The following is a 24,504-nucleotide window of genomic DNA, read 5'->3' on the forward strand; positions in this document are numbered from 1 at the left end:
ACCAACTAAGATTATGGGCAAGGGATCACACTGCCAAATTGTTAAAATTGCTGATTTGAATTTCTTACCTATCACTGCTGTGTGTTTGAAACCTACCATAGATGGCAGTCTTTCCATTCTTACATTTTGTGAAGGCTACAACTTACCGTAACTAGTATTCCGACTCATGTCTGAAATGTTGTAAGTAAGGGCACTGAGGTATTCACCTCCTTCAGCAAAGCTGGGAAAATTCAGCATATACCCTTTGCAGTGTTGTTGTGATTTGAAGTTCAGCAATTAAGAATGAAGGCCATATTATTATAAATAATCTTTTAAATATTGATAGTGCCTTCTTTAGTTGAAGTGAACTGTTGGATAAATGTGCCATTGATTGAAATGATTAGAAGTTTGTGAGAATAACAGATTAAAGAAGTAGATTTAATGTAAGAGTGTTATACGTGACTTGACAAATGTTTTACACGATGGTATTTACGTGATATTTCAGGAACGAGGGTTTGAGATCTACTCTGATTACTGCAACAATCATCCGTCCGCTTGTGAAGAACTTGACGAACTCTGTAAAGATTCCAAATATAAACATTTTTTCGAGGTAAGTTTTCTGAAAATTTCACGTCCTGCACTTGTCTGACAAGCTTCTGCATGCCAGTGAAGAAAAACAAGACTGTGATTGATTAGTTTGTAAATCAAGATCAACCTGAGTGCAGTATTTTGTTTATCTTTGTGGTATTTTCTCTTTCTTTGCTGTGTTTTTTAGTGTATTTTCCTATGAAAATTCTTGAACTGTTTGAAGAACTTAGATATTTAGATGGTGAAGAATGCATATATATAGATAAACTTATCTAAGAGAATGACAAACTAAAAGTCGGTTATTGAAGGAATTTCAAAAACATGGTCTTTGAGAAGTTATCTTTGTTCAAGTGGATGCTGACTGAATCCTTATTTAAAGCTGTAATATATGAGATATAATCCAATGAAGTTTCAATATATTTGATCTGTTTTTAAGTCAACTATTTATCTCCCGTTAATGTCAAACACATTGCAGGGACATAGACATGTCTGCGCGTCAGAATCGCAAGAAAGTAATCTGTAACTGTATCTATTGGCTGTTTAAGTCAAGAGTATGATTTTGAAATAATTGACTCTTGTGAAACAATATTGCAAAAAAATATTTGATTGATATTTAACCCTTAACATACTGAATATCTTGTATGGACTTGTCCATCTTTTAATGTGGACAAAACCATTCATCATTCTTAGGGAAATTTTCATCTAAGTATAATCAGTACAGAAAATGATTGGATCGCAAAAATAGAAACATTTTTTGCTTTCAGACTAACAATTTAAATCCTCGAGTCAATATGTAGATTCAAACAACTACATTATAACTTGTTGATAAGCTAATATGCTACCAAAAGAAACCATACTACACAAACATCATTACCATGTACTGGCCTCATTCAAATATATCTTAGACTTGTAGTATGAAATATTTCACAATTTTAAAATTCTGTATATACATGTACGTTTTATTCTAGGCTTGTCGACTGTTACAAGAGCTCGTAGAGATTCCACTAGAAGGTTTCCTACTTACTCCAGTACAGAAGATTTGTAAATACCCATTACAACTAGCCGAACTTCTTAAGTACACTCCACCAGATCACGCCGATTATCAGATGGTTAAAGATGCCCTGGCGGCCATGAGAAAGATTGCCACGTTAATCAATGAACGAAAGAGAAAAATGGAGAGTATAGAGAAAATTGCAGTCTGGCAGCATTCGGTGGTCGACTGGGAGGTAACTGTCCTTTTAAAATCATTTTCAAAGGGAGATAACTCTTACATTTGTTGGCAACTAAATGGTAAACACCGTAAATTGGCAGTTCTTATTTTGTTTCCTGACTGACTGATGTTACAGGTGTCTGTACTCCACAAACTTTGCTCTTTCTTGTTGATCATGTGATATTGATTTGTTACGTTGTCAATGATATTTTTAGAGAGGAAAATTTCGAATTATATCATTAATGAAGGGCTGCAAATCATGTTTCATTTTCATTGAAATTTAACCATTATCTATATCTTTATGTTAAATATGTAATATATAAAATGCCATGTTGTGAGACAGTTATATTATTAGTTATAAAAATATTTGACAGGTTATATGGGCCAATATAAACAGTTGATTGCATATATAACCTGAACCGCTGGCAAACTTCCTTTATTTGAGAAAAAATGAAATTCCTTCATAAATTGACAGCAGCGATATAAACAGATTATATAAACTTCACGATTATCCAATGAAAAGTGATGTTACAAACTTGCAGTATTATCTGTGTTTTCAGGCTCTATGTTAAAATTCTACATGCATATGATTTGGCAAATTATGCTAGATCCAATGCATATTAAATTCAAATTCTATTATTTTTAGAGTGATAAAAGGTATCGAAATGCCAATAATAGACATAAACTTTTGTTAAATGGTTATGAAATTCTTTTCTATAGTGATGAACAATTCTTTGCTGCATTTTAAAAATCACATAGGTAAATATTTATATATTTTTTTTGTAAATTGTAGGGACCAGACTTGTTAGAGGGTAGTTCTGAGTTGATATTTTCCGGAGAACTTAATAAGATCAACACTGCAGGCTGGTCACAAGAACGATTTTTCTTCCTATTTGACCATCAAGTTGTCTACTGTAAAAAGGTAAGTTAAATGCAATTAAAACTGCATGCTTCTTGACAAATGATTAACTTTACAGGTTTTATACAAAACATTAAAAAAAAATTTACTGTCTTCATCAACAAATTGCTTATCTTTACCTTGGAATTGTCCTTTAAATTTAATCTTAAATACGTACTTTGGCTTTGACTATATTGACATATTTATATTTATGCAGTATTGAGAGAAAAAATCTTGTTTTCCTTTGAGAAGCACTGAGAAATGAAGAATTGATAAGTTTCAATGTATTTAATTGAAGGGAAACAACTCAAAAATTAATTTCGATACTGTTTTAAGAAAGTTTTAAGCTGATTCTTGATTTGAATTCTGATCTCTTTTTACCGCAGATATTCTGTACAGATACTTGAGAATATGATGATGGTACCATAAACATGTCCAAAACTGACCTTTAAAAATTATTTCAGAACTTTTTGTTTTTGGTTACATGGATTTAAATTTTCATGTTATGAATTTTTCAGGAATTGCTCAAGCGTCATGTATTTAGTTATAAAGGAAGAATAGATCTAGATCACTGTGATATTATAGATATACCAGATGGGAAAGGTATGTACTTTTATAATTTTATCTTAATGTGTATAAAGCTATATATTTGCTGAAAAAATTGTTGTTTAAACTTTCAAAAATACAACTTTCAAAATGCTTGTATGAGATTGATCTAAATTGCCATAAAAAACAAATCATGCATACATGAAACCATTGCTAAACAGATTAAACCCTTCATACAATAGCAGAATAATATTTTGTTCCGGAACTTTTTATTAAATTTACTTTCAATATTCATGTGTATGAAATAACAGAGACATTCAATGTTACAATTCTTTCCAATCAACAATAAGATTATGGAACCAATATAATTTTACTGATGATAAAGTATATAAAAATAACTAAGTTATAGCTTTATACTCTTGAAGGTTATATCTCACAGTAAAACTTATCCCTTTTAGTCCTTTATAATTTTGTTTTGCAAACATAAGTATTTTTAACTACAGCCATTTATGAATAGATGGGAGACATTTTTATGAATTTACAATTCCTGTATGAAAAAAAAAACAAACTCATAACATCCTTCAAATTTGCCCCTAGAAAGCCTGGGCTCAAATTCTACAACATTTATTGCAGTGAGTGGGGGCATTTTGATTGTGATAAGGTAGATGTTGTTTTTTTGTTACATTTTCACTACTAACTGGATAGCTTTATGTTTATTTCTTGTAAACATTTGCTTACAGATAGTCAATATAACGTGACGGTGAAACATGCATGGAAGTTTCACGAGACTCTAAAAGATAAATGGTACCTCATTTACGCAAAATCCGAGGCGGTAAAACAGTCGTGGCTGAAGGCAATCAGAGACGAGAGACAAAGGGTGCTCCAGGACCAAGAAAATGGTACAGTTTTTAGTTACTTTAATTTTTCTTACTTACTTTTGTCCTGATTTTATTTCTATGATTTTAGAAAAACCTGCCAAACAATTATAATGATATACATATAGAGGAACTATTCACAGTTTCAAATTCAAATTTCAAACCCGGATAACCCGGATAACTTATTTACATAAGGTCAGCAGGTAAAGAGATAAAATATGTGAGCAGCTAGTGTGAATTTTGTAACACATTCCAATCATTATAAAAGAATTTCTATAACATGATAAAATACCACATTTAATTATTAATGAATTTAAGTACATGTGCTTGAGTTTTACAGACAGATTTGTCTAGCAATATGTTTTTATGAAGTGATAACAAAACATTATATTTTGATTAAACAGTAAAGTACATGTTTTTTATCTTACATTACAGATTTTTGTGTACCAGACCATTGGAAACAGACTGTATTAAACAAAGTTCGCTCTCAGTCACATTTGAAAGGTTTGTTTTAACAGTTTGATTACTTGTTCAGCTTTTTTCTGAATTTTTGTGTCATGTCCTAATATATATATAATCTAAGTTGAAGGACTTTGATAGTTTTTCCTGTAATTTAAAAACCCGTAAGAATTTTAGTTTTCTACAAATAATTTCCAAAGAAACACAGATATTAGATTGTTTAGTAAATATGAACTACTTTGTTTAGTAAATATGAACAACTTTGTTATGTAAATATGAACTACTTTGTTATGTAAATATGAACTACTATGTTTAGTTAATATGAACTACTTTGTTATGTGAATATGAACTACTATTTTTAGTTAATATGAACTACTTTGTTTTGTTAATATGAACTACTATATTAAGTTAATATGAACTACTTTGTTATGTAAATATGAACTACATGTACTATGTTAAGTAAATATGAACTACTTTGTTATGTAAATATGAACTACTATGTTTAGTTAATATGAACTACTTTGTGATGTTAATATGAACTACTTTGTTATGTTAATATGAACTACTTTGTTTATTAAATATGAACTACTTGTTTTACAGATAAACAATCAGGGGGCCGTATGTCACATGGACAGTTATTGATGCAAAAAGATTTGAAAGACTTTACGTATTCTACTCTACCACGTCATAGAACCTCACAAAAACATGATAAAAAGAAAGGATGGTTTAAATTTGGAGGAGGGAAAAAATCTAAAAGATGAAATATTTAATTCTCCTAGATACTAATACTCTTCTCAAAATATTGCATACGGTTAAAAATGAGGCAATAAGTATTTTGCCTACTAAAGGAGGAAAGAAATTTTGTGACAGAAATTTGAACACCATCAGTAAGACAGGAATTTGTGCACCAGCTGTAGGACAGAAATTTGAGCACCAACTGTAAGACAGGAATTTGTGCACCAGCTGTAGGACAGAAATTTGTGCACCAACTGTAAGACAGAAATTTGTGCACCAGCTGTAAGGCAGAAATTTGTGCACCAGCTATAGGCACCAGAAAGTGTTCTATTTGTTTCATGTCTTCGGAAAGATCTTTTGTGATTAAAACTACCATTATCACTGGTGAGGACGGGTTTTATATGTAAAGCTACATCTATGGTTTAACCGTTTTAATAAGGGAAAACTATCACGGAATGATGAAATATAGTTGAAAACTGAGTGTAATGTTACTTGATATTACCTGGACAGAAAATAATGTGTTAAATTTAATGAACTTACTTTGCTCTACAAACACTTCTATGGAATAGAATAATTTTGTCTTAAAAGACATTTATTGGATTTGTGCAATAAGATGTACCCTGCATGGTTTTTACATGTGTAACATGAAAAATACGTGCTTGTGTTTTAAATATGATAACTGCATAATTGATAATAAAATAACATTGACAGTATTTTATGATATAATTCATGTTATAATTTGACAGTTTTTTTTTAAAAATATTTGTATTGCTTTTATTATTCATAGAAAAATGAATCTTTTTTATTATAATGTACATGTGTAATGTACATGTACATGTAAAATGTGTATTGAAGTGAAATGATGTACTAAATTTAATTGGATTCTAGTTCTTATCTTTTCTTTCAGACATGATTTCTATGTTATTCAAAAGTGACATCAATTAATTGTGATGTCATTTAAATGGTTCAACAATTAATGGCCTAATATTAGTAGATTCAGAATTATGAACTATGATAATTATCACCATCATTATATTTAAATTTGACCAAACAATTGTTTATTTTTAATCAATATCATAAATGTCAATGGCTTGAACTATTCTTTTGCTTATGTATTGAATACATAATTCAAAATTTGTTTAAAATGCCTTAACTGAATATGACGGGTTTTGCATTTTTTTAAATTTTTGTTTTTGTTTTTTTCTGACATTTTTATATTTCATAAAATTTTTACATATAGATAGAATGGCCTAAAATGATAAATCAATGTTTAATATAGATAGGTAAACTGGTAAACATATACAGGTCAATACTTATATACACTGCCAAACCTGTTCCACAATTCATGATATTTGCTATTTTATAATCACTATCAGCATAAATATATATTTTTGTTTTGTATTTAGATATAGAATAAACTGCTGTACAACTGCTTATGATGATATATAGATCTTAAAGTGTGATAACTTAGTTATTGACTTAGGTTTATTTCATAATACATTAAGACCTGTCTTCAAAGACCATTTATTGGACTATCTTTGGTGACAGGTGACTTCTAAACACAGGTTTAATACATTGCTGATATTGATAAAATCATAATGGAAAAAAACAAAATATGGTCTATAAAAGGTCTCTGATTAAAGGTGGCCTTTCAATGCAAGTTTTACTGTATATCCATTGAGAAACATGTTTCTAACGCAGTGAGTAAGCTGCAGTCATTATGCAAAGCATATAAGGTGCTTAATTATTTTTTTTGTCATGGTAAATTCCTGACTTTTTTATGTCGTATTATGATATATATATATATATAATGTAACATTATAATATATACATGTATATATATATATAGTTAGTTTTTATGTGAATGCTTATTTATTATTTCTTTAAATTTTGAAATGTGTAACTTGTTTGTATATGCCATGGAATTACTTCTCAATCTGTGACTGGAACATGCTGATGTTTTTTTATTTGTTGTTTTTTTTCTTTATGTAATGATTGAGTAATATCTGTAACTTATTCTTTATTCTGTTATAAGAGAAGATGCTATAAAAAGTCAAATCCAAACTCAAAAAAAATAAACGAAAAAAATATATACAAGTCATCTGTGTTTTGTTGTTATTTTAATGTCTAACCTTTGAAATGGATGTGTTGTTATTAATAGGAAATATTGTGTAGAACCACAAAAAACTGTAAATAGATAGTTACTGAATTTACATTATTTAGCTCCCTTGAAACAATGGGCAGCCATTGTCGGTCCATTATTGCAAGATACTTCAATTAGTTATCTATAAATGAATAAATACATAAAATGATCATTTAAGTTAATTGTCGAATTCTTTCATATTTGTGAATACGAGGTAAAGCACCAGAATCAAACTTTTTTATCGACTTATTCATAGATGATTGACTCACAAGGGAGGTAATGCATGTTACGTGAAAACTTAATATCTTGTGTGGGTTTTAGCAAAAATGCTTCTCTCATTTAACACACGTATTAATATTTTTAAATTCAGCAGCTATTGCTAGTAGGTAAAAGCGTTTGCTTTTGCTATATTCTTAACATTTGTATGTGATTTTACAAGTAATTGAGGCAATAAAATAAGTTTAAACAAACCATTTAAATATCCAATCTTCAACCAACTGGACTTCATTTGAAATAGAAGTCATCATGGCGACCGATAAGTTAACGCATCTAAAACTTTTATTTTCTTCATATTCGGTATACCTTAGACATTTGCCAAACAAATAGAGTCGTAGAACACTTCTAGAATCATATGACGCTAGACAGATACCCAAAGTTAATTTAACATGTATGGGTGGGTATCCGACGATAAAAAATAATAATGTAATACATTTTTATATACAATAGTATTTAAAGATAACGACCAAATACAAAAGTCGCATCCAATACGCTTGTCAGGTCGTCATTCTTACGAATGATCTTGAAAAAATAACACTTTAATGGAAATATTTTTGATGATGTTAAGAAAATAATGCCTCAGCAACCATATGCATCAGTTTGATGTACAATAAAAATATTGGTATATTAACTGTCCGTGGTGCTAGTTTCGGCCATAGATTCGCACAATTCTGCCTACTTTTGCACAATTCCTGCATTACACGGTGATTATGTTTTTTTTTAATATAGGAACAAACAACCTAAGCAAGTGTATATACCATTGCCATATAGTTCAAGTGCGCTTCCTTATATCCAATCAAGTAATTGCTTTTAAAATATTTCTTTTCGTATTATCCAAGTGTACGGCCTCTTTAACAGTACAATATCAATTTAACACCATCTTTCGTTTTAAGATTGGCCAAACCTGGCAGTATAACTGAAGTAAAGAAATTTGAGATAAAAAAAACTACGCTTAAAAGCCCATTTAGCCCTAAAGAAGTTAGCTTATATTTTTGATTGACGAATGAAACATATTTTGTATTTTTTGCCATGGATTAGGTACTTTGTGTAGAAAGCAGATATGGTCAATGAAAAAACAAACAACATTTAAAGGTAAAACCATTTTCCACACAACACATTTATTTACACAATAGTTTTAACACATACTAATATCTAAAGCAACTTTCATTCAGTAATATTACAAAGCCGATACTTTCTAGTAGATGAAAATGACAACTGAAATAAACATAAACAGACGTATGTTCAGATACACAGCACGTGCGCGGATGATGACGACGCACGAGAGTTACGTGCACATGGAGCATGATCGCTTGCAGTTGTATCGTGCCCAGCCTCTGTAGTCACCGCATGCAGTGTCTAACTCGTACAAACTACAATATGTGAGTCTATCGTAACATGGTGGACTGTAATCTATTGATAAAAGAAAAACAAATATGATAGATAAAATAATAATTGTATAAAATCTAGAATTGTTAAAATATCAAATAGACAAATTTATATGATTATATTTTTTTTCGAGAATCAATACATAATTTAATGCATTTATAAAAGAAAAAAAATGTTATTTGTTATTGACTTGTCCGTATTTCAATCTGGACAAAACTATTCATCAGTTTTGAGGGAAATTTCAAAATATGTATTGATTGAATACTGTTTTCCTAGAAATTATTTCGCGCTTTTCAAGTTAGCGCTTTTCGCGAAAGGTATTGTCCCGCAAAAGTTTAAAGCCGCGAAAAAGTCACATGTAACAAACTCGCAAACATTTGTAGTTTCAACAAATTATTAATTAGTCGCATGACCAGATGGCATATCAGTAAAACAATTAATTATAAAAGAACTTGAAATGATTTTAGATATTTTGCTTATCAAAGAACAAATATAAAATATCAAATAGATTGATAAGACAACAAATGTATCACTCATATATAATAAAATCCAAAATGACAAACATGCAAAATGATTAATGAATTAAATAAATTGATATTAAGCCATAACTTACCGCAGTATCCACACCTAAGTGCACAATGAGCACGTGCCCAGGGCTCGTACAAACCTGTGCAGGCCGAGTCCTCGTAGTAGTCACAAGTGTCAAGCATGTCACGACAATCACCTGCAGGTGAAATCATTCTGTTTATATCTATCAACTCAAATTTAGGATGTTGAACAGTCAAATATTAAGCATATACAAATACATGCATACTGAGATTTTATACTTGTAACTGCCGTATGAACACATACGCGGATGTTTCCAAATTAAAAGTAATTTGAATACTGCTTAAGTCAGTGTTTGGCACGTGTACGGTAGCTTCCACCCATGAACAGGATCAAGAAAAGCGGTCATGCAACATTTCCAATTTGCCGAAATTGGCGTTCTTTTCTATTCCTACTTTTTGTTTGTTTGTTTGTTTGTTTGTTTGTTTGAGAAATGTTTGTTTGAAACTTTAAATTAAAGCACATCAAGAATTGTTTTAAACTTACAGTTGACATGAATTGAAATGAAATCAATTATAAGGACGATGCAAAATTATGAAATATTAACTTTTAATATTCCAAGATATTTTTAAACTTTAAAAGTAAAATTTAATGAGAAATACGTTTTGAGAATGTATACATACTTAGACTGCCGCTGCCCTGGTCAACATTTGTGGAGTTAATAATCTCGGTGTTGTTTCCGCAATCAACCTGTGGACAGCACTGACCAGGCTCAGTTACGATGGTACATGCTGGGGGAATGCTGGTATAGTGAGGGCAGCTGAAACAGAACAATAAACCGTTGTACAGGCACTGGCCTTTGAATATCTATCTATTATGAAAGCTGGTTTCTTGAAGCATTTATCATTTAGAAACATGTTATTTATGGCTGTTCGCAACAGGTTTTGATTGTGGTATGAGAGAATGCGTAATTGTGTGAAGTTTGTCCTGCAGTTTGGACACACACTGAATAATAGTCATACAACTTTATTATTCTAAATCAGTTTAAGTATCTAACAAGGAAAGAAAATTTGGTTTATTTTATTGGGTTATACGTCGCATCAACACTGTCATTACCATATGGTGACTCTCAAGCTTTACTGGTGGAGGAAGACCTAAAGTGTCGCTCCATGCATTATTTCAGACAAACAAGTGCCGGTACCTGAGTAGCAGACGTACCGTAAGCTTGTAAGGATAGTTTCCTCACATAAAACAAAATCAAAGTCACTGATAAGATTCGAACCTACAGCGACAACAGACCAACGACCTAAACCACTCGGCCATATAAGTCCATTCTCTTGTATTGTTGAAGACCTTGGTGGGCATTCGTTTGTTCTACCAGTATTATACCGAATGCGTTGGTTAAAAGGCATAGAATGCGTTGGTTAAAGGGCATACTTACACATCAGTGCACAGAGCGGTGTTACTGTCTGTGTCAAAACATTCACAATCAAATTGGCACGTGTCTTTCCAGTGCTCACCCTTGTTGAATGTCTGGTTTTTGAAATAACACGTGTCTGTAAATTGGATAGAAATATGATATGATTATATTACAATAAGCGTAAGTAATACCTTATAGGCCTCAAAGCTAATATGACAGTTTTCAGTCCAACGAAAACTCTGAACTATAAAGCAAGAGCCTTTGCACGAGTACATGTACATTGATATAGTTAAATCTGTTTTTATGAACATAACTGGACCAGATAATTCTCAACAAACACGTGCATGTAAACCGGATCAAGCTCGGTATACCAGTGCCTCTAAACCGGATTAAGCTTGGCATGTCCGTGCCTTTAAACCGTATGAAACTCGGTATTCCCGCACCTCATATGATCTAATGCACACTGTACTTGTTTAATTGATAAGATTATAACACAAGAAATAAATACTAACTTGGGACAGGAGATTTCTGACCACTTATTTTGTAACTGTTCGAGCTGACAGTGATAATACCACCGGGACTCTTGCTCAAGTCTGGTCCAACCTGACCTGTACCTGTAAAAAAGGATGTACAATAAATGTTTAGGCCATATACTGTTTCAGTTGTTCATATTAGTATAGATTAAGTACTACAGAATATAATTTGTCTATAAAATAAGTTTACATTACATTTAAGTCTTTCAGCAGGAAATTCTTTTTATTGCGCATGCGCATGATTCTCATCTATTGTTCAGAAAAGAAAGAAGTTTTGATCTAATTCACAGAAAACAACAACAATTATCAACATTTTTAATAAAAGTAGGTCCGTAATAAAGTAGGCACATTGGGTTAAAACTAGGACTCACCGCTTGATGCCGTTGTTGTCTTCAATGGTGGGGGACCAGTTGGGGCATCGGTTATCATTCCACCAGTTGTCATCATGGGTGGTTGACCAGTGGTACCCTGTACAGTTCCGTTGATGATACTGATGATTGAGGTTCCGTAGATAATCTGGGTGGTGTTAACTATTTCAGTTGTATTGACAACAATGGGCGCATTAGTACTTCCCGCCATGGCGCCAGTAGTGGCTGGTGGAGCGTTTGTCGTGGCTGGTGGAGCATTTGTAGTGGCTACTGGTTCCGCTGTGGTGGCTGGACGTTTTGTTGTTATTGGATCTTAAAATAGAAAATTCATAATATTTTTAAAACGAAATCTTTCTTACAGTTTTCTTTAAAAAAAAAACTAAATGTAGTTTGTACATGTTATGTTGGATTAGAACATTTAAATAGAGCGTTTGCCTAGCTAAAGTTTGTTTCCGAAAACGTTAAAACACAGAAAAACGGAAATCCGTAATTCACGTACAAGACGACAAAATTGAAAATAAGTGCAGCCTCGAATAAACTGACCCTGTTCTCCAGATTCAGGCGCCGCCCGTTTGTTATTTTGGCCGTCTCTTTATTTACCTTCGTTGTTTCTTTATCACCCTTTCTTTAACACTTTGTTTTCTCTTATATATGCTATATTAAATTCTTGTTATTTTATTTCATCTTATTATACTCTCCAATCTAGCTTCATCTTCTGTTTTCTTTTCCTTTGTACATAATACTTTTTTTTCCTTTCTCACACGTGCCACTTATATTTTCAGAAACAATAAAACATATTGAATTGTTCTGTAATACAATAAGACGAGACCTACCATCTGTACATCTCTTTAAGAAAAGTGTTGTATCATTGGTGAATTCTTGTGCCACGAACTGGAGTGGTTGTTTGTAATAATACAAATAACATCTGTAATAAAATTAAAATCGGATGTGATAATACAAATAACATCTGTAATAAAATTATACTCGGATGTAATAATACAAATAACATCTGTAATAAAATTATACTCGGATGTGATAATACAAATAACATTTGTAATAAAATTATACTCGGATGTAATAATACAAATAACATCTGTAATAAAATTATGCTCGAATGTAATAATACAAAGAACATCTGTAATAAAATTATGCTCGGATGTAAAAATCCAAGTAACATTCTAGCATGTAACACAATAATAGACAAATGCAATAATTCAGATAACAGACAAACGCAATTATACAAATTATAGACAAATGCAATGATACAAATTATAGACACTACTACATTTTGTATCATTATCAAAAGTTTATAAACATCGTCCTTACAATTTACGTACTTTTATATTATTTTCATCAGGAAACAAACAAGTGTCCTCCATCAAATTACAGACCCCCTGATAAAGTTTGTTAAATATACCACTTCAAGATTCCAAGTTTTATTTCAAGATATGTAAAAGTCCCACAAAAGCTGGAAACATTAGCAAACTTTTAACATAAATACATGTGCTCATGTAGAATCACATATCATAATAGAATAACATAAATACATGTGCACATATAGAATCACATACTATAATGGAAAACCGCTATTGAGATTTCGAACATATTCATAATTATTTAAGCTATAAATTAAGCTAATAATTAAATCACCTGTCAAACTCATTGTATGTGAAAGCCCAGCATTCATAACCGTCGTTGAGCAATGACTGGGCACATACACCCTGGCAGAAGTCGACGTCACCAATCAGATGTACAGACTCGTTTAATGTGATGTTGGTGTTCTGTACGAGCGCGATATCTGTACCAAAATCTGTACTCTTGATGTCTGTTTCGTTGTACTCCTCGTAATGACACAGTCCTGATTTAATCATTAGTTAAACGTATGATTTTTATGTATTATTTTTTATGAATATATTTTTTGAGCCGTGCCATGACAAAACCAACATAATGGGTTTGCGACCAGCATGGATCCAGACCAGCCTGCGCATCCGCGCAGTCTGATCAGGATCCATGCTGTTCGCTTACCAACCCTGTTACATGTAGAGAAACTGATATCGAACAGCATGGATCCTGATCAGACTGCGCGGATGCGCAGGCTGGTTTGGATCCATGCTGGTCGTAAACGCATTACGTTGGTTCTGTCGTGACGCGGCTCATATATTAATTTGAAATCAAAGTATTGTTTTAAATAATGCAGATACCTAAACGTACATAACTGAACGACCATATTAAATAAATTGATTTACCTATGTACCTGTTTTTTTTTAAATGATAAGCTCACAGAAACTTTATTTGTGCGCATGCGTACATAATCATTATCATTATTATCACTTTAATGTTGTTTTTGTTGTTTTATTTATTTCCTTTCTCTAAAATCTACTTTATTTTAAAGAAGTTCTCGCCAATAATAAATGTACATTTGCAACATTGTTTCAAAAATGACCATTTTAAGAAGTGCAAAGAATAACTAAAGTACAAAAAGCTCTTTTAAAGCTTGCAAAGCATTTTTAAGCTAATAAGCATAAAAATATAACATAATGCTGACGTCATTCATAAGAAGTGCATCAAAGTTTATTTTATTCAATAATTATTAAAAAAGCATTCCGTACCCATCATGATTTCGTTACATAAACGTTTTATATAAACATCCGTTTTTAAAGTTTAATTCGAAGAAAAAAAAATACCCATGATATAAGTTGGTTTAAAGAAATATACATCTTTAGCATCGATTTCCAAATTTAGTAAGTTTTTAGTTATACATTGATTTATCTATAAAGAAACATAAGACATATCACGTTGCCCATGGCAACAACTTTCCTTCATTTTTCTTACGTGCTTTTATTCAAGTGTACATGTATATGTTTTTGTAAAATAATCTGAGTTTTGAAAATGTATGATTCTTTTTTGTTATCTTTAAGATAAGAAACATTCAGCGAGATGTGTGGAATGCATCTTTAAATGAGCCACGCCACGACAAAACCAACATAAAGCGTTTGCGACCAGCATCCGCGCAGTCTGATCAGGATCCATGCTGTTCGCTATCAGTTTCTCTACTTGTTATAGAGTTTGTAAGCGAACAGCATGGATCCTGATCAGACTGCGCGGATGCGCAGGCTGGTCTGGATCCATGCTGGTCGCAAACGCATTACGTTGGTTTTGTCATGACGCGGCTCAAATGAAAACAGTTCACAATTTAATGTGTTATTAACTTACTCTGGGTGGTTGTCGGTGGAAGTGCTGTATACGTGGTACAAGGAAGAGAGAAAAAATATCATAAGCAAAGCACAATCAAATATCAAGCACACTCAAAAATAAGCAAAATCAAATATTAAGCATAATCAAATATTAAGCATAATCAAGTATCAAGCATAATGAAATATATAAAAGCATTTGGATTGCAAAAATATGCAAACAGCTGCAAACGTTTAAAGTGTTTCAATATCATCTTATCAATTTTAACAAGTGCATGATAATATTTATATTAAAATAAGATTTTGAAAAGTATTTTTTGTAACTGGAAGGAAAAGGTTGATTTAAAATCTTTGCGAAACACAAAAAATGAGAGATAATAAAATTCTAAGAATATAGAGTTGTTTCTGTTATATAGATATAAAAAATACCATGAAATCATTTTAAAATGAAAAATGAAACATGCAGAGATAAGCACATGCAGGAAGCCTCATTATGAATAATCGGACACTTCCGGTATCAATCGGAAGCGGAAGTCGTATAACTTACCTGTCGTTGTTGTTATATCAGTTATTGTTGTTGAAGGCACTTTAGAGAAAGGAAAAAGGGAATGCAAATTAAATGAACGGATATGAACATGAAAGTACAATGGAAATGATGGGAAAGAATATAACATTCATGCAAAGAGAGGAATAACATGCATTTTTATCAAACTATAAAGTTGAAAACTGAAATAAAGAACATGCAAGAAAATGACTATTTTGATTTAAAGCAGCACGCCTCAAGATTCATGTTAATTTTCATAAAATATTTTGGAAATGTATTTAAAAGTAAAATAATATGAGGTAAACAAATAAAGTAATGTGCATATTGCAATCGGCACTTACAATCAACGAAAATTACCAAAAAGTGTTCAGCATATGCAAAAACAACCCTTACTGCGTTACTAACGCAGTAGAAATATGGTGATAAAATAATGCAAAATCAGTCCTAAACCTACATAACATGTAAAATATAGATTTGATCTTGAATATTTAACCATTCTTAAAAATTTAGTGCACTGTTCTCAATATTGGTTTTCTTGAAATATGTTGGCTCATCTGGAGGCGTGCAGCTTTAAGAAAAAATACATCTAGCGTCAAAATAGTTTTAAAATTTCATTTTCGAAAACATTTTCAGACAAAACCCATAAACAAATTTTCAGATAAAATCCATAACAAAGTTCTTCCATTAAAAACATATTTTACAGCGACACTTTTAGGTCAGCATCAATAAAATCAAATATGTCCACTGTGGTCTGTTTTCTTGTGGGATGCAGACTTGGCATCCATTTTGTAGGACAGAAAGATACGATACGGTGTCTCGGTCAGAAGAATGATATTTTGACGTTGCGCGGAAATTGTTGCGATAAACGCCTTATCACCGTGGTGAGCAGATTTTATTTTATGAATCAATGCTGACCTAATAGTAGCTGAAGTTATATTTTGAATATCTTACACGGTGCGAGAATGATATATCTTTTTAAAGGGATATTTTTAATGACAAGTGTGTGTCAATTAGATGAAATAAATGTTCCAAAGAATGTTAAAGAGCGGAACGATCTCAATGGAGAAAAAAATGATTTCAACCACTAAATTAAATGAAAATCTGATCATTGTCAAGAATAATGATAATTGTTTATAAAGTCATACATTATCTGGACAATTCCTTCTTTGTTGTTTTAACCTTTCTTTGTGTAACATTGGATGGTTCAATTTTCAGTGGTATCAAAGCTAACTAATTACAGTTTCTACTTAAATACGTGCATTTTGGCTCAAAATGATACATGTATACAATTTCTTTGTATTTCCAAATCATGACATGCAAATTGATTATACCCTCCATTCCATTTTTTCAAAAATATAGCATGCAATTTATACAGTAAAAAAAGGTCAGGAAGTTAAAAGAGGTTAAATGACTAATGAAGGTTTTTTGACATGCACATTATGCCATTCCGTGTAACCTATACGAATCACCTGTATAACTTACTTGTGGTTGTTGTAGTTGGCTCTGGAAATGTAATACATGTTTTACAGTGAAAATCATCTCATATTTTTAATTATTCATGTTATACTTTTTGTCGTGTATTGCAATATCCTTTATACCTTTCTCGTTTTTTTTTTAACTTTCTTTCAATTGAGAACAGATTGTGTTGAAGTCACATGTCTTGAGTGGTAATCAAAGATAAAGAACTCCGAACAATGTTTTATTTCGGCCTCAAAAAATTAGCTGTTTTAATCCAAATTCCCATTGCTATTTCTTTACATATTTAAAGCAATGCTAAAAGTTGTCAATTGATATCATGTTTAACCGAATTCTTGTCATTAAAAAGTGTCATTTTTGGTAAAAGTCTTGCGTGAAGCCAACAGTGACAAGGCCCTATATACTTCTGAATTTAAAATGCATGAGGGTATTTGAGTAGAACTACAAGTATCATTGTGGCGTAAGTTAGAGACATAGCTCAATATAAATTGATAACTGGTTTGTAATAAAATAAGATAATTTTATGACTTGACATTGTGTTGCTTCTAAATAGTGATGAAAAATGCTTTAACATCTGTTACCTGTTGTTGTTGTCGTAGGTTCTGAAAAACAATAACAAATGTTTAACAACAACAACGACAACAAAAAACAGAAATTACGACACGGATTTAATAATTGTACTGAAAACGTTTCTTTCAAAGGCTTAGATAAACAGCAAACCCGTTTGTAGACGTGACTTGCAAAGATATCTCTGTTTGCTATCATGTATAGATAATGAAAAATATATAAGAAATACAAGTAACACATAGACTCGGTGTATTTACAATTCAGCAAAATTTTGCCAAGCGATGCTCTTGGTGATTTTTTTTCAAATCTTAAAAAGCTGTAAATGCATTATGACATACATGTATATCATTTGGAAACAAGATTGTTAAGAGGGTAACATTTTGAAATGAATGTATAAATGTATAAGTATCGGGACAAAAAATCATCATTCTATGTTAATCATTACTATGCATAACATTTAACATGGACTTCTGGACAAAACCATTCATCTTTTGACGGAAAATTTCAAAATCAGTACTGAAGATCGAAAGAATAACGAACGTTGGCGACCGAGCGGATTTGCCGTTTGATGTTCGTCTATACTGGTCGCAAAGATAGAACTAGTCGCCACCAACAGGCTTATTATATTGGTCGCAAAGGTAGAATCGGTCGCCACTAACATGCTTATTATTCTGGTCGCAAAAATAGAATCGGTCGCCACCAACAGGCTTATTATATTGGTCGCAAAGGTAGAATCGGTCGCCACTAACATGCTTATTATACTGGTCGCAAAAATAGAATCGGTCGCCACCAAAGGGCTTGTTATACTGGTCGAAAAGGTAGAATCGGTCGCCACTAACAGGCTTATTATATTGGTTGCAAATGTAGAATCGGTCGCCACCAACAGGCTTATTATACTGGTCGCAAAGCTTGAATCGGTCGCCAGCAACAAGCTTATTAAAATAACATTTACTTACCGGTTGTTGTTGTTGTTGTAGTTGGTTCTTAAAAGATAAAATTGAATAAATTATTGTAAAGTAAAAGAAATACATTAAATAAATGCAACTATATAATATTTCAATGATTACAATGGTTTCGATAATGCATAGGCTTTAAATTGCACAATAAATATATACTATTTCACCTTGTTTCTTTTCTTTTACAAAACGAGAAAGAGAGTTTGCACATATTCAAGAAATTATCAACCTGATATGACGTATCAGTGAAAAGAACAAGATATATGTATATAGATATATAAATACATATATGATATATAAATTTGAAAATTCATGTTAAAGTTTATATCGTTATTCTCAAGCGTTGCTTTGTTCACAAAAGCTATAAACAGTATTAACCTACCAGTTGTAGTGGTTGTGGCCTCAGTTGTTGTTGTTGTTGTTGGCTCAGTTGTTGTCGTTGTTGCTGCAATGGTTATTGTTAACATATGTTTATCATAATTATGTAATATTTGAAAGTAGGTTATGCCTATTAAAGTTGTTTGTTATTCAGTGACTTGCTTTAAAAACCAGTTTTGAAAATAATAGATAATACTCTTTTTATATTTCATTGTCAATTGAATTTAAGTCGAATATGCGATTTTCACGTGCTACTTAAATTTTCATCATATTGAGGCACCCCTTGTTTTGCACAAAACTTTAGCATATTTTTAATGGGGCTACTTGTTTATTATCTGTGTCTTCAGATTTTAAGATATTCTCTCTCTTTTTGGTTAATATTTAAGCCCTAGACGGTCATGTGAACATATATCAAGGTTCAAATAAATTAATGACACTTCAAAGTCAGTTATCGGTCGCCACCAACAGGCTTATTATACTGGTCGCAAAGCTTGAATCGGTCGCCAGCAACAAGCTTATTAAAATAACATTTACTTACCGGTTGTTGTTGTTGTTGTAGTTGGTTCTTAAAAGATAAAATTGAATAAATTATTGTACAATTTAAAGTATTTAAAGAAATACATTAAATAAATGCAACTATATAATATTTCAATGATTACAATGGTTTCGATAATGCATAGGCTTTAAATTGCACAATAAATATATACTATTTCACCTTGTTTCTTTTCTTTTACAAAACGAGAAAGAGAGTTTGCACATATTCAAGAAATTATCAACCTGATATGACGTATCAGTGAAAAGAACAAGATATATGTATATAGATATATAAATACATATATGATATATAAATTTGAAAATTCATGTTAAAGTTTATATCGTTATTCTCAAGCGTTGCTTTGTTCACAAAAGCTATAAACAGTATTAACCTACCAGTTGTAGTGGTTGTGGCCTCAGTTGTTGTTGTTGTTGTTGTTGTTGGCTCAGTTGTTGTCGTTGTTGCTGCAATGGTTATTGTTAACATATGTTTATCATAATTATGTAATATTTGAAAGTAGGTTATTCCTATTAAAGTTGTTTGTTATTCAGTGACTTGCTTTAAAAACCAGTTTTGAAAATAATAGATAATACCCTTTTTATATTTCATTGTCAATTGAATCAAGTCGAATATGCGATTTTCACGTGTTACTTAAATTTTCATCATATCGAGGACACCCCTTGTTTTGCACAAAACTTTAACATATTTTTAATGGGGCTACTTGTTTATTATCTGTGTATTCAGATTTTAAGATATTCTCTCTCTTTTTGGTTAATATTTAAGCCCTAGACGGTCATGTGAACATATATCAAGGTTCAAATAAATTAATGACACTTCAAAGTCAGTTATGATAAAAATAAAACATAATTATGATCAACTACTAAGAAATCAGATATGAGTTGAAACCGACAAAACGATACTAGTATTCTAATCCAACTGTATAACATTCACAATAAGCTCAAAATTGTAAAAGAAAAACATACACAATAACGGCAAAATGGTGAAGAATTTTGAGTAATGGAAATTGCATTGATTGACATTAAACTCCACAATAAAACTGACTTTATCTAAGCTCAAAAAGGACCTTTAATTCAACTGAGCTCAAAAAGGCCACTGAACTTATCTGAACTCAAAAAGAGACTTGAAATCTATCTGAGCCCTAAAAAGACACAGAACTTATTTGAGCTCAAAAAAGACACAGAAGTTATCTGAGCTCAAAAAGGACATGGAACTTTTTTTAGCTCAGAATGTATTTGTCTCTAATGGAGCTCAAGAAAGGTCATTGAACTTATTTCAGCTCAAAATGACAGCGTTATGTATTTGTGTTGCAGTATCTAATACTTACATGTAGTTGGTTTTGGTGTTGCTGAAATGTTAGAAAACAAGATATCAGATAATGATAAACAAGATGTAATAACAGGGTATTGATAAACAAAACATGACATTATACATACATGTATTGATAAACATTTAGGAATATTTTAAGCGGAAGTTTTAATGAAAAAATGAAGGATAATATCAAATATGGCAAAATGAAGACCTACTTGTAGTTGTAAGGAGGTCACAGAATGGGTCTCGGACATGATTTTCATTGTGATCCCAACAGTGGTCAGCCCAGTCTGGTCCGTTATTGTGAGAACGTTTGTGGATAGATGTATTGTCGTCTGCAATAATGAAAAATAAATAGAGGTGTAATTTCTGTATTTGAATTGTAGTTTTCATTGCATGATGGTCATTTAAGCAAATGTTTCTGATATTGTGCTGATTTATTTAAAAAAAATCAACACACAAAGCCGCACGCACACACACACACTCACATACAACATAAACAACAAAACGACAGAAGTTTTCTAAAAATAATAAAAAGAAAGAAAAGATGTAATAAAAATTTCACTGTAATATGGCCAGAATAAAGATATACATGCATTTCTATTATATTGCAATCATTTCTTTGTGCATACTATTTATGATTTATTAGATAAAAACGTTAAAAAGTTATCTATAGCATTGAAAGAACTGTTGTCATAATATGAGAATAAGAAATATATGTATATGTTTAACAAAATGAACAGGCATACCGTCACATAGTCCACAACGTTTTGGGCACACCTGACTTGCAAGAACGTCATAGGGGGCGCTACAGTATTTGTCTTGAAGCAGCTGACAATTAGCAAGCGTGTCCAAACATTCTGGTAAAATATAGAATAACATATATTACAGTGACATATAGAACAATTCCGCCACATACATTGATAGCTAGAATGATATAATAGTATTAAAGTAACCATGCAATTTAAGTAAAGAACGTACATCTCCATCCAGCATGGGGACACCATTTTTTCCCTGAGCAAAAAGCTGTAAAGTCATTGCTTACTGGTTTGTTCCAGGAACGGATCCGACAGTGTTACAATAAGCGTATTGCTTTCAACTATATCGGATGAAACAATTTCGTATAAGCTTACATCTTCTCATTGAGTTTGACTTCCCCATTGTCATTGTGTATACAGTAAAAAAATTAGTATACTCGTATTTAGCTTGTATTTTATAATATTATATGGAATAATGTGTAAATGAACTTACATATATGATTTTATTTTACAAATTTAGCAGTAAATTTCGATACTTAAAAAACATTTTCGTTTTTACACAATTCATGTCATGTAGAGCTGAAACAGGAAAGATGATTTTGACTAACCTCGGGTGTTGCAAACCATCTCACCTGCTGGAGCTAAGAGATTTATAGACTCCAGTAATTCAAACCCATTTAGAAATTGTTTTGCAAATGGAATAAAACTCGTGAAATCTTACATTTTTTCTAGTTCAGGTTTGTAAGAAGAGCACGTGTGAAATAATATAAAAAGACGGAATTGGCCATTTATAATTAATGCTTAAATTTTTTATGCGGTCATTCTTTTTTTAACATTTTACTCTTTCCGAACAAGATATACATTATTTTACTTCGACTATTATTATATTAAATAATTATTTCAACAATATAAGTGCTCTAAAGTTTTCTTACCTCCGTTTGCCCATGCAGCTAATGCCAAAAGGCAAAAAGTGGTTGGTAATAACATGTTAAATATTTAACTCAAACACCTAAAAATATTCCTGATATATTTGTTCTTCAACGTTGTTCCTTTAAGAAGAAATTTCCACTTTTTGGCCAGCAACTGCGCCTGTGAGACTAGCTGACGACTTTTTCAGACTGACCCCTTTTAGCGATTGTCTTTCTACCTAAAGGGCAGCGAGACCGTGACGATGAATTGAATAAGTGCCACCTGGCGAGTTTCTCAGAGCCGAGAAGAGCCGAAAGATAAGACACGTATAGCGTCGACGACAGAAATTTGTTCGTGTTATAAAGTATTGCACCGTTTTTGGCAATATCACATTCAGATATTGTATATATCCTAATGTGAGTGATGAGACGATAAGAAATGATAGAAGAAATTACATAAAAATTATGTAACTAATATTTAACACTATTATAATCTGCAAGAAGGAAGGTTCACAATAAAGTATGGTTGTCTTCATGTTGGAAGCCAGCTTATATATGTTACCAAACTACCGCATTGTTACCTCAATTACGTCAATGACGTAGGTTATTTTCTTCGCGGCATCAGTTGTTGTTCCAAATATAGAATTATCTGCAGTCACAAAAAGTGGACTCTTTCAACCCGTTTACGAGCATGCATACTATATGACCTACATTTGTGGTTTTAATACGTGCAGTGTGGCCAAATAAACATCATAACACTTACTGTCGTTATATTAGCTCTTCAGAAAATAAATGATGCGACTTTATTCTTAAGAATCACCCACTGAGAAAGAAAATATCATAACAAAAGTTAGGCCGACGTATCTTTTTGTAGCATTTCTTTTATTGTGTTGCAAATAGTTAATAGTATAATTTTTGACGAATAAATAGTTTGTAAATGGTGATGCTACCACATATATAATTTAGAATATGTGTTTAGTTCTTGCTACTTCACCAAATAATATGAAACATACATTTAGTTAACTACCTTTTATTTTGATGCCAGAAACGAAATTATAATTGCAAACTCAGTAAATTTGATAACGTACTTTTTTTACCTCTTAATTTTGAGCATTTTTACAAATTGTATTAAAGATTTTCAATTACAAATGTCTTTGAGATCGCAAGAGAGACGTAGCTATAAAACACGAGACCATGGATCGACAAGGCGAAGAGACCTTCCCTAACAAAATCCAATCACAAAGGGCCTCCGGGATTATACCCGGTAGGGCACCGAACAAAAGGCCGGAGAGGGCACAAAGTCCTTTAAGGGCAGGAAAAGCAAAGGTTTGGGAGGAGTTTGAACGTATAAATTAGTTGGTGTAACATGAAAGATACCAATGTTGACCTTTTAACTTATCTTTATCATGCCAGATTGTACAACTTTGACCTATAAAACTATTTCAGTTGACACTATCAAACTGTATCTGACATTAATTAAAACTACCGAAGGTCAGATATCCCTCAAACTTTATATATAGAAGTGTTACCGTTAGTTGCAGTCTGTATTGTGCCGAATTTGTCACAGATTGAACATGGACCACATGTGATGTTGCTGACGGCATACGTGTGATATTGTAACGCACATTTAACTTTTATGATACAAAAATCAGCATTTTACGAAGTTTTCAATGCTGGCCAACTAACAAACGAATATTTCACTTTCTATTAGGAGAAAACAGCAACGCATAAGTGCGAAGAATACGTTCGTATGACCGTCGTGCCGGACAGGACAGTTGATTTGCATACGGTCGCGATGCAATATATGGGTATTCTTTGATAGGAAATCTATTTTTTTGTCTGGTATTTTAAAATGTAACGAAATACAGTAGCGGTCGCTTAAGAATAAATCAAGCTCAAG

The 24,504-nt window shown here is 31.8% G+C and overlaps 2 protein-coding genes across 8 annotated transcripts in view; one reads left to right on the plus strand and one right to left on the minus strand.

The window, feature by feature from the left end:
* LOC132756174 (titin homolog) overlaps positions 1-7,391 on the plus strand; it is a 40,805-nt gene extending 33,414 nt beyond the window's left edge. For all 3 annotated transcript variants that reach the window (XM_060747172.1, XM_060747170.1, XM_060747171.1), the window contains 7 exons: positions 485-589; positions 1,536-1,793; positions 2,571-2,699; positions 3,194-3,278; positions 3,962-4,120; positions 4,532-4,600; positions 5,156-7,391. In XM_060747172.1, the coding sequence (XP_060603155.1) occupies positions 485-589; positions 1,536-1,793; positions 2,571-2,699; positions 3,194-3,278; positions 3,962-4,120; positions 4,532-4,600; positions 5,156-5,316 (966 nt within the window). In that variant the 3' untranslated portion in view covers positions 5,317-7,391. The remainder of the gene's footprint in view (positions 1-484; positions 590-1,535; positions 1,794-2,570; positions 2,700-3,193; positions 3,279-3,961; positions 4,121-4,531; positions 4,601-5,155) is intronic.
* A 1,403-nt stretch (positions 7,392-8,794) lies between these two features.
* LOC132756175 (integumentary mucin C.1-like) lies at positions 8,795-23,096 on the minus strand. Of its 5 annotated transcripts, XM_060747174.1 has the most exons (18): positions 22,629-23,096; positions 21,688-21,798; positions 21,154-21,273; positions 20,955-20,975; positions 19,079-19,141; positions 18,697-18,723; positions 17,755-17,775; positions 17,180-17,200; positions 15,701-15,739; positions 15,176-15,199; positions 13,613-13,820; positions 12,796-12,887; positions 11,966-12,274; positions 11,574-11,675; positions 11,083-11,197; positions 10,325-10,461; positions 9,709-9,819; positions 8,795-9,119 (listed from the first exon to the last, which is right to left on the minus strand). In XM_060747174.1, the coding sequence occupies exons 1-18, from the start codon at positions 22,681-22,683 to the stop codon at positions 8,995-8,997; spliced, it is 1,701 nt and encodes a 566-aa protein (XP_060603157.1). In that variant the 5' UTR covers positions 22,684-23,096; the 3' UTR covers positions 8,795-8,994. The 5 variants fall into 5 exon arrangements, with proteins under 5 accessions (XP_060603157.1, XP_060603158.1, XP_060603160.1 ...); XM_060747175.1 differs by lacking the exon at positions 17,180-17,200; XM_060747177.1 differs by lacking the exon at positions 15,701-15,739 and having other exon boundaries at positions 22,629-23,095.
* Positions 23,097-24,504: the final 1,408 nt, after the last annotated feature.

The sequence above is a fragment of the Ruditapes philippinarum genome, unplaced genomic scaffold (assembly GCF_026571515.1).
Source record: "Ruditapes philippinarum isolate M1 unplaced genomic scaffold, ASM2657151v2 ctg2162_1_1_1_1, whole genome shotgun sequence".
NCBI classification, from domain to species: Eukaryota; Metazoa; Mollusca; class Bivalvia; order Venerida; family Veneridae; genus Ruditapes; species Ruditapes philippinarum.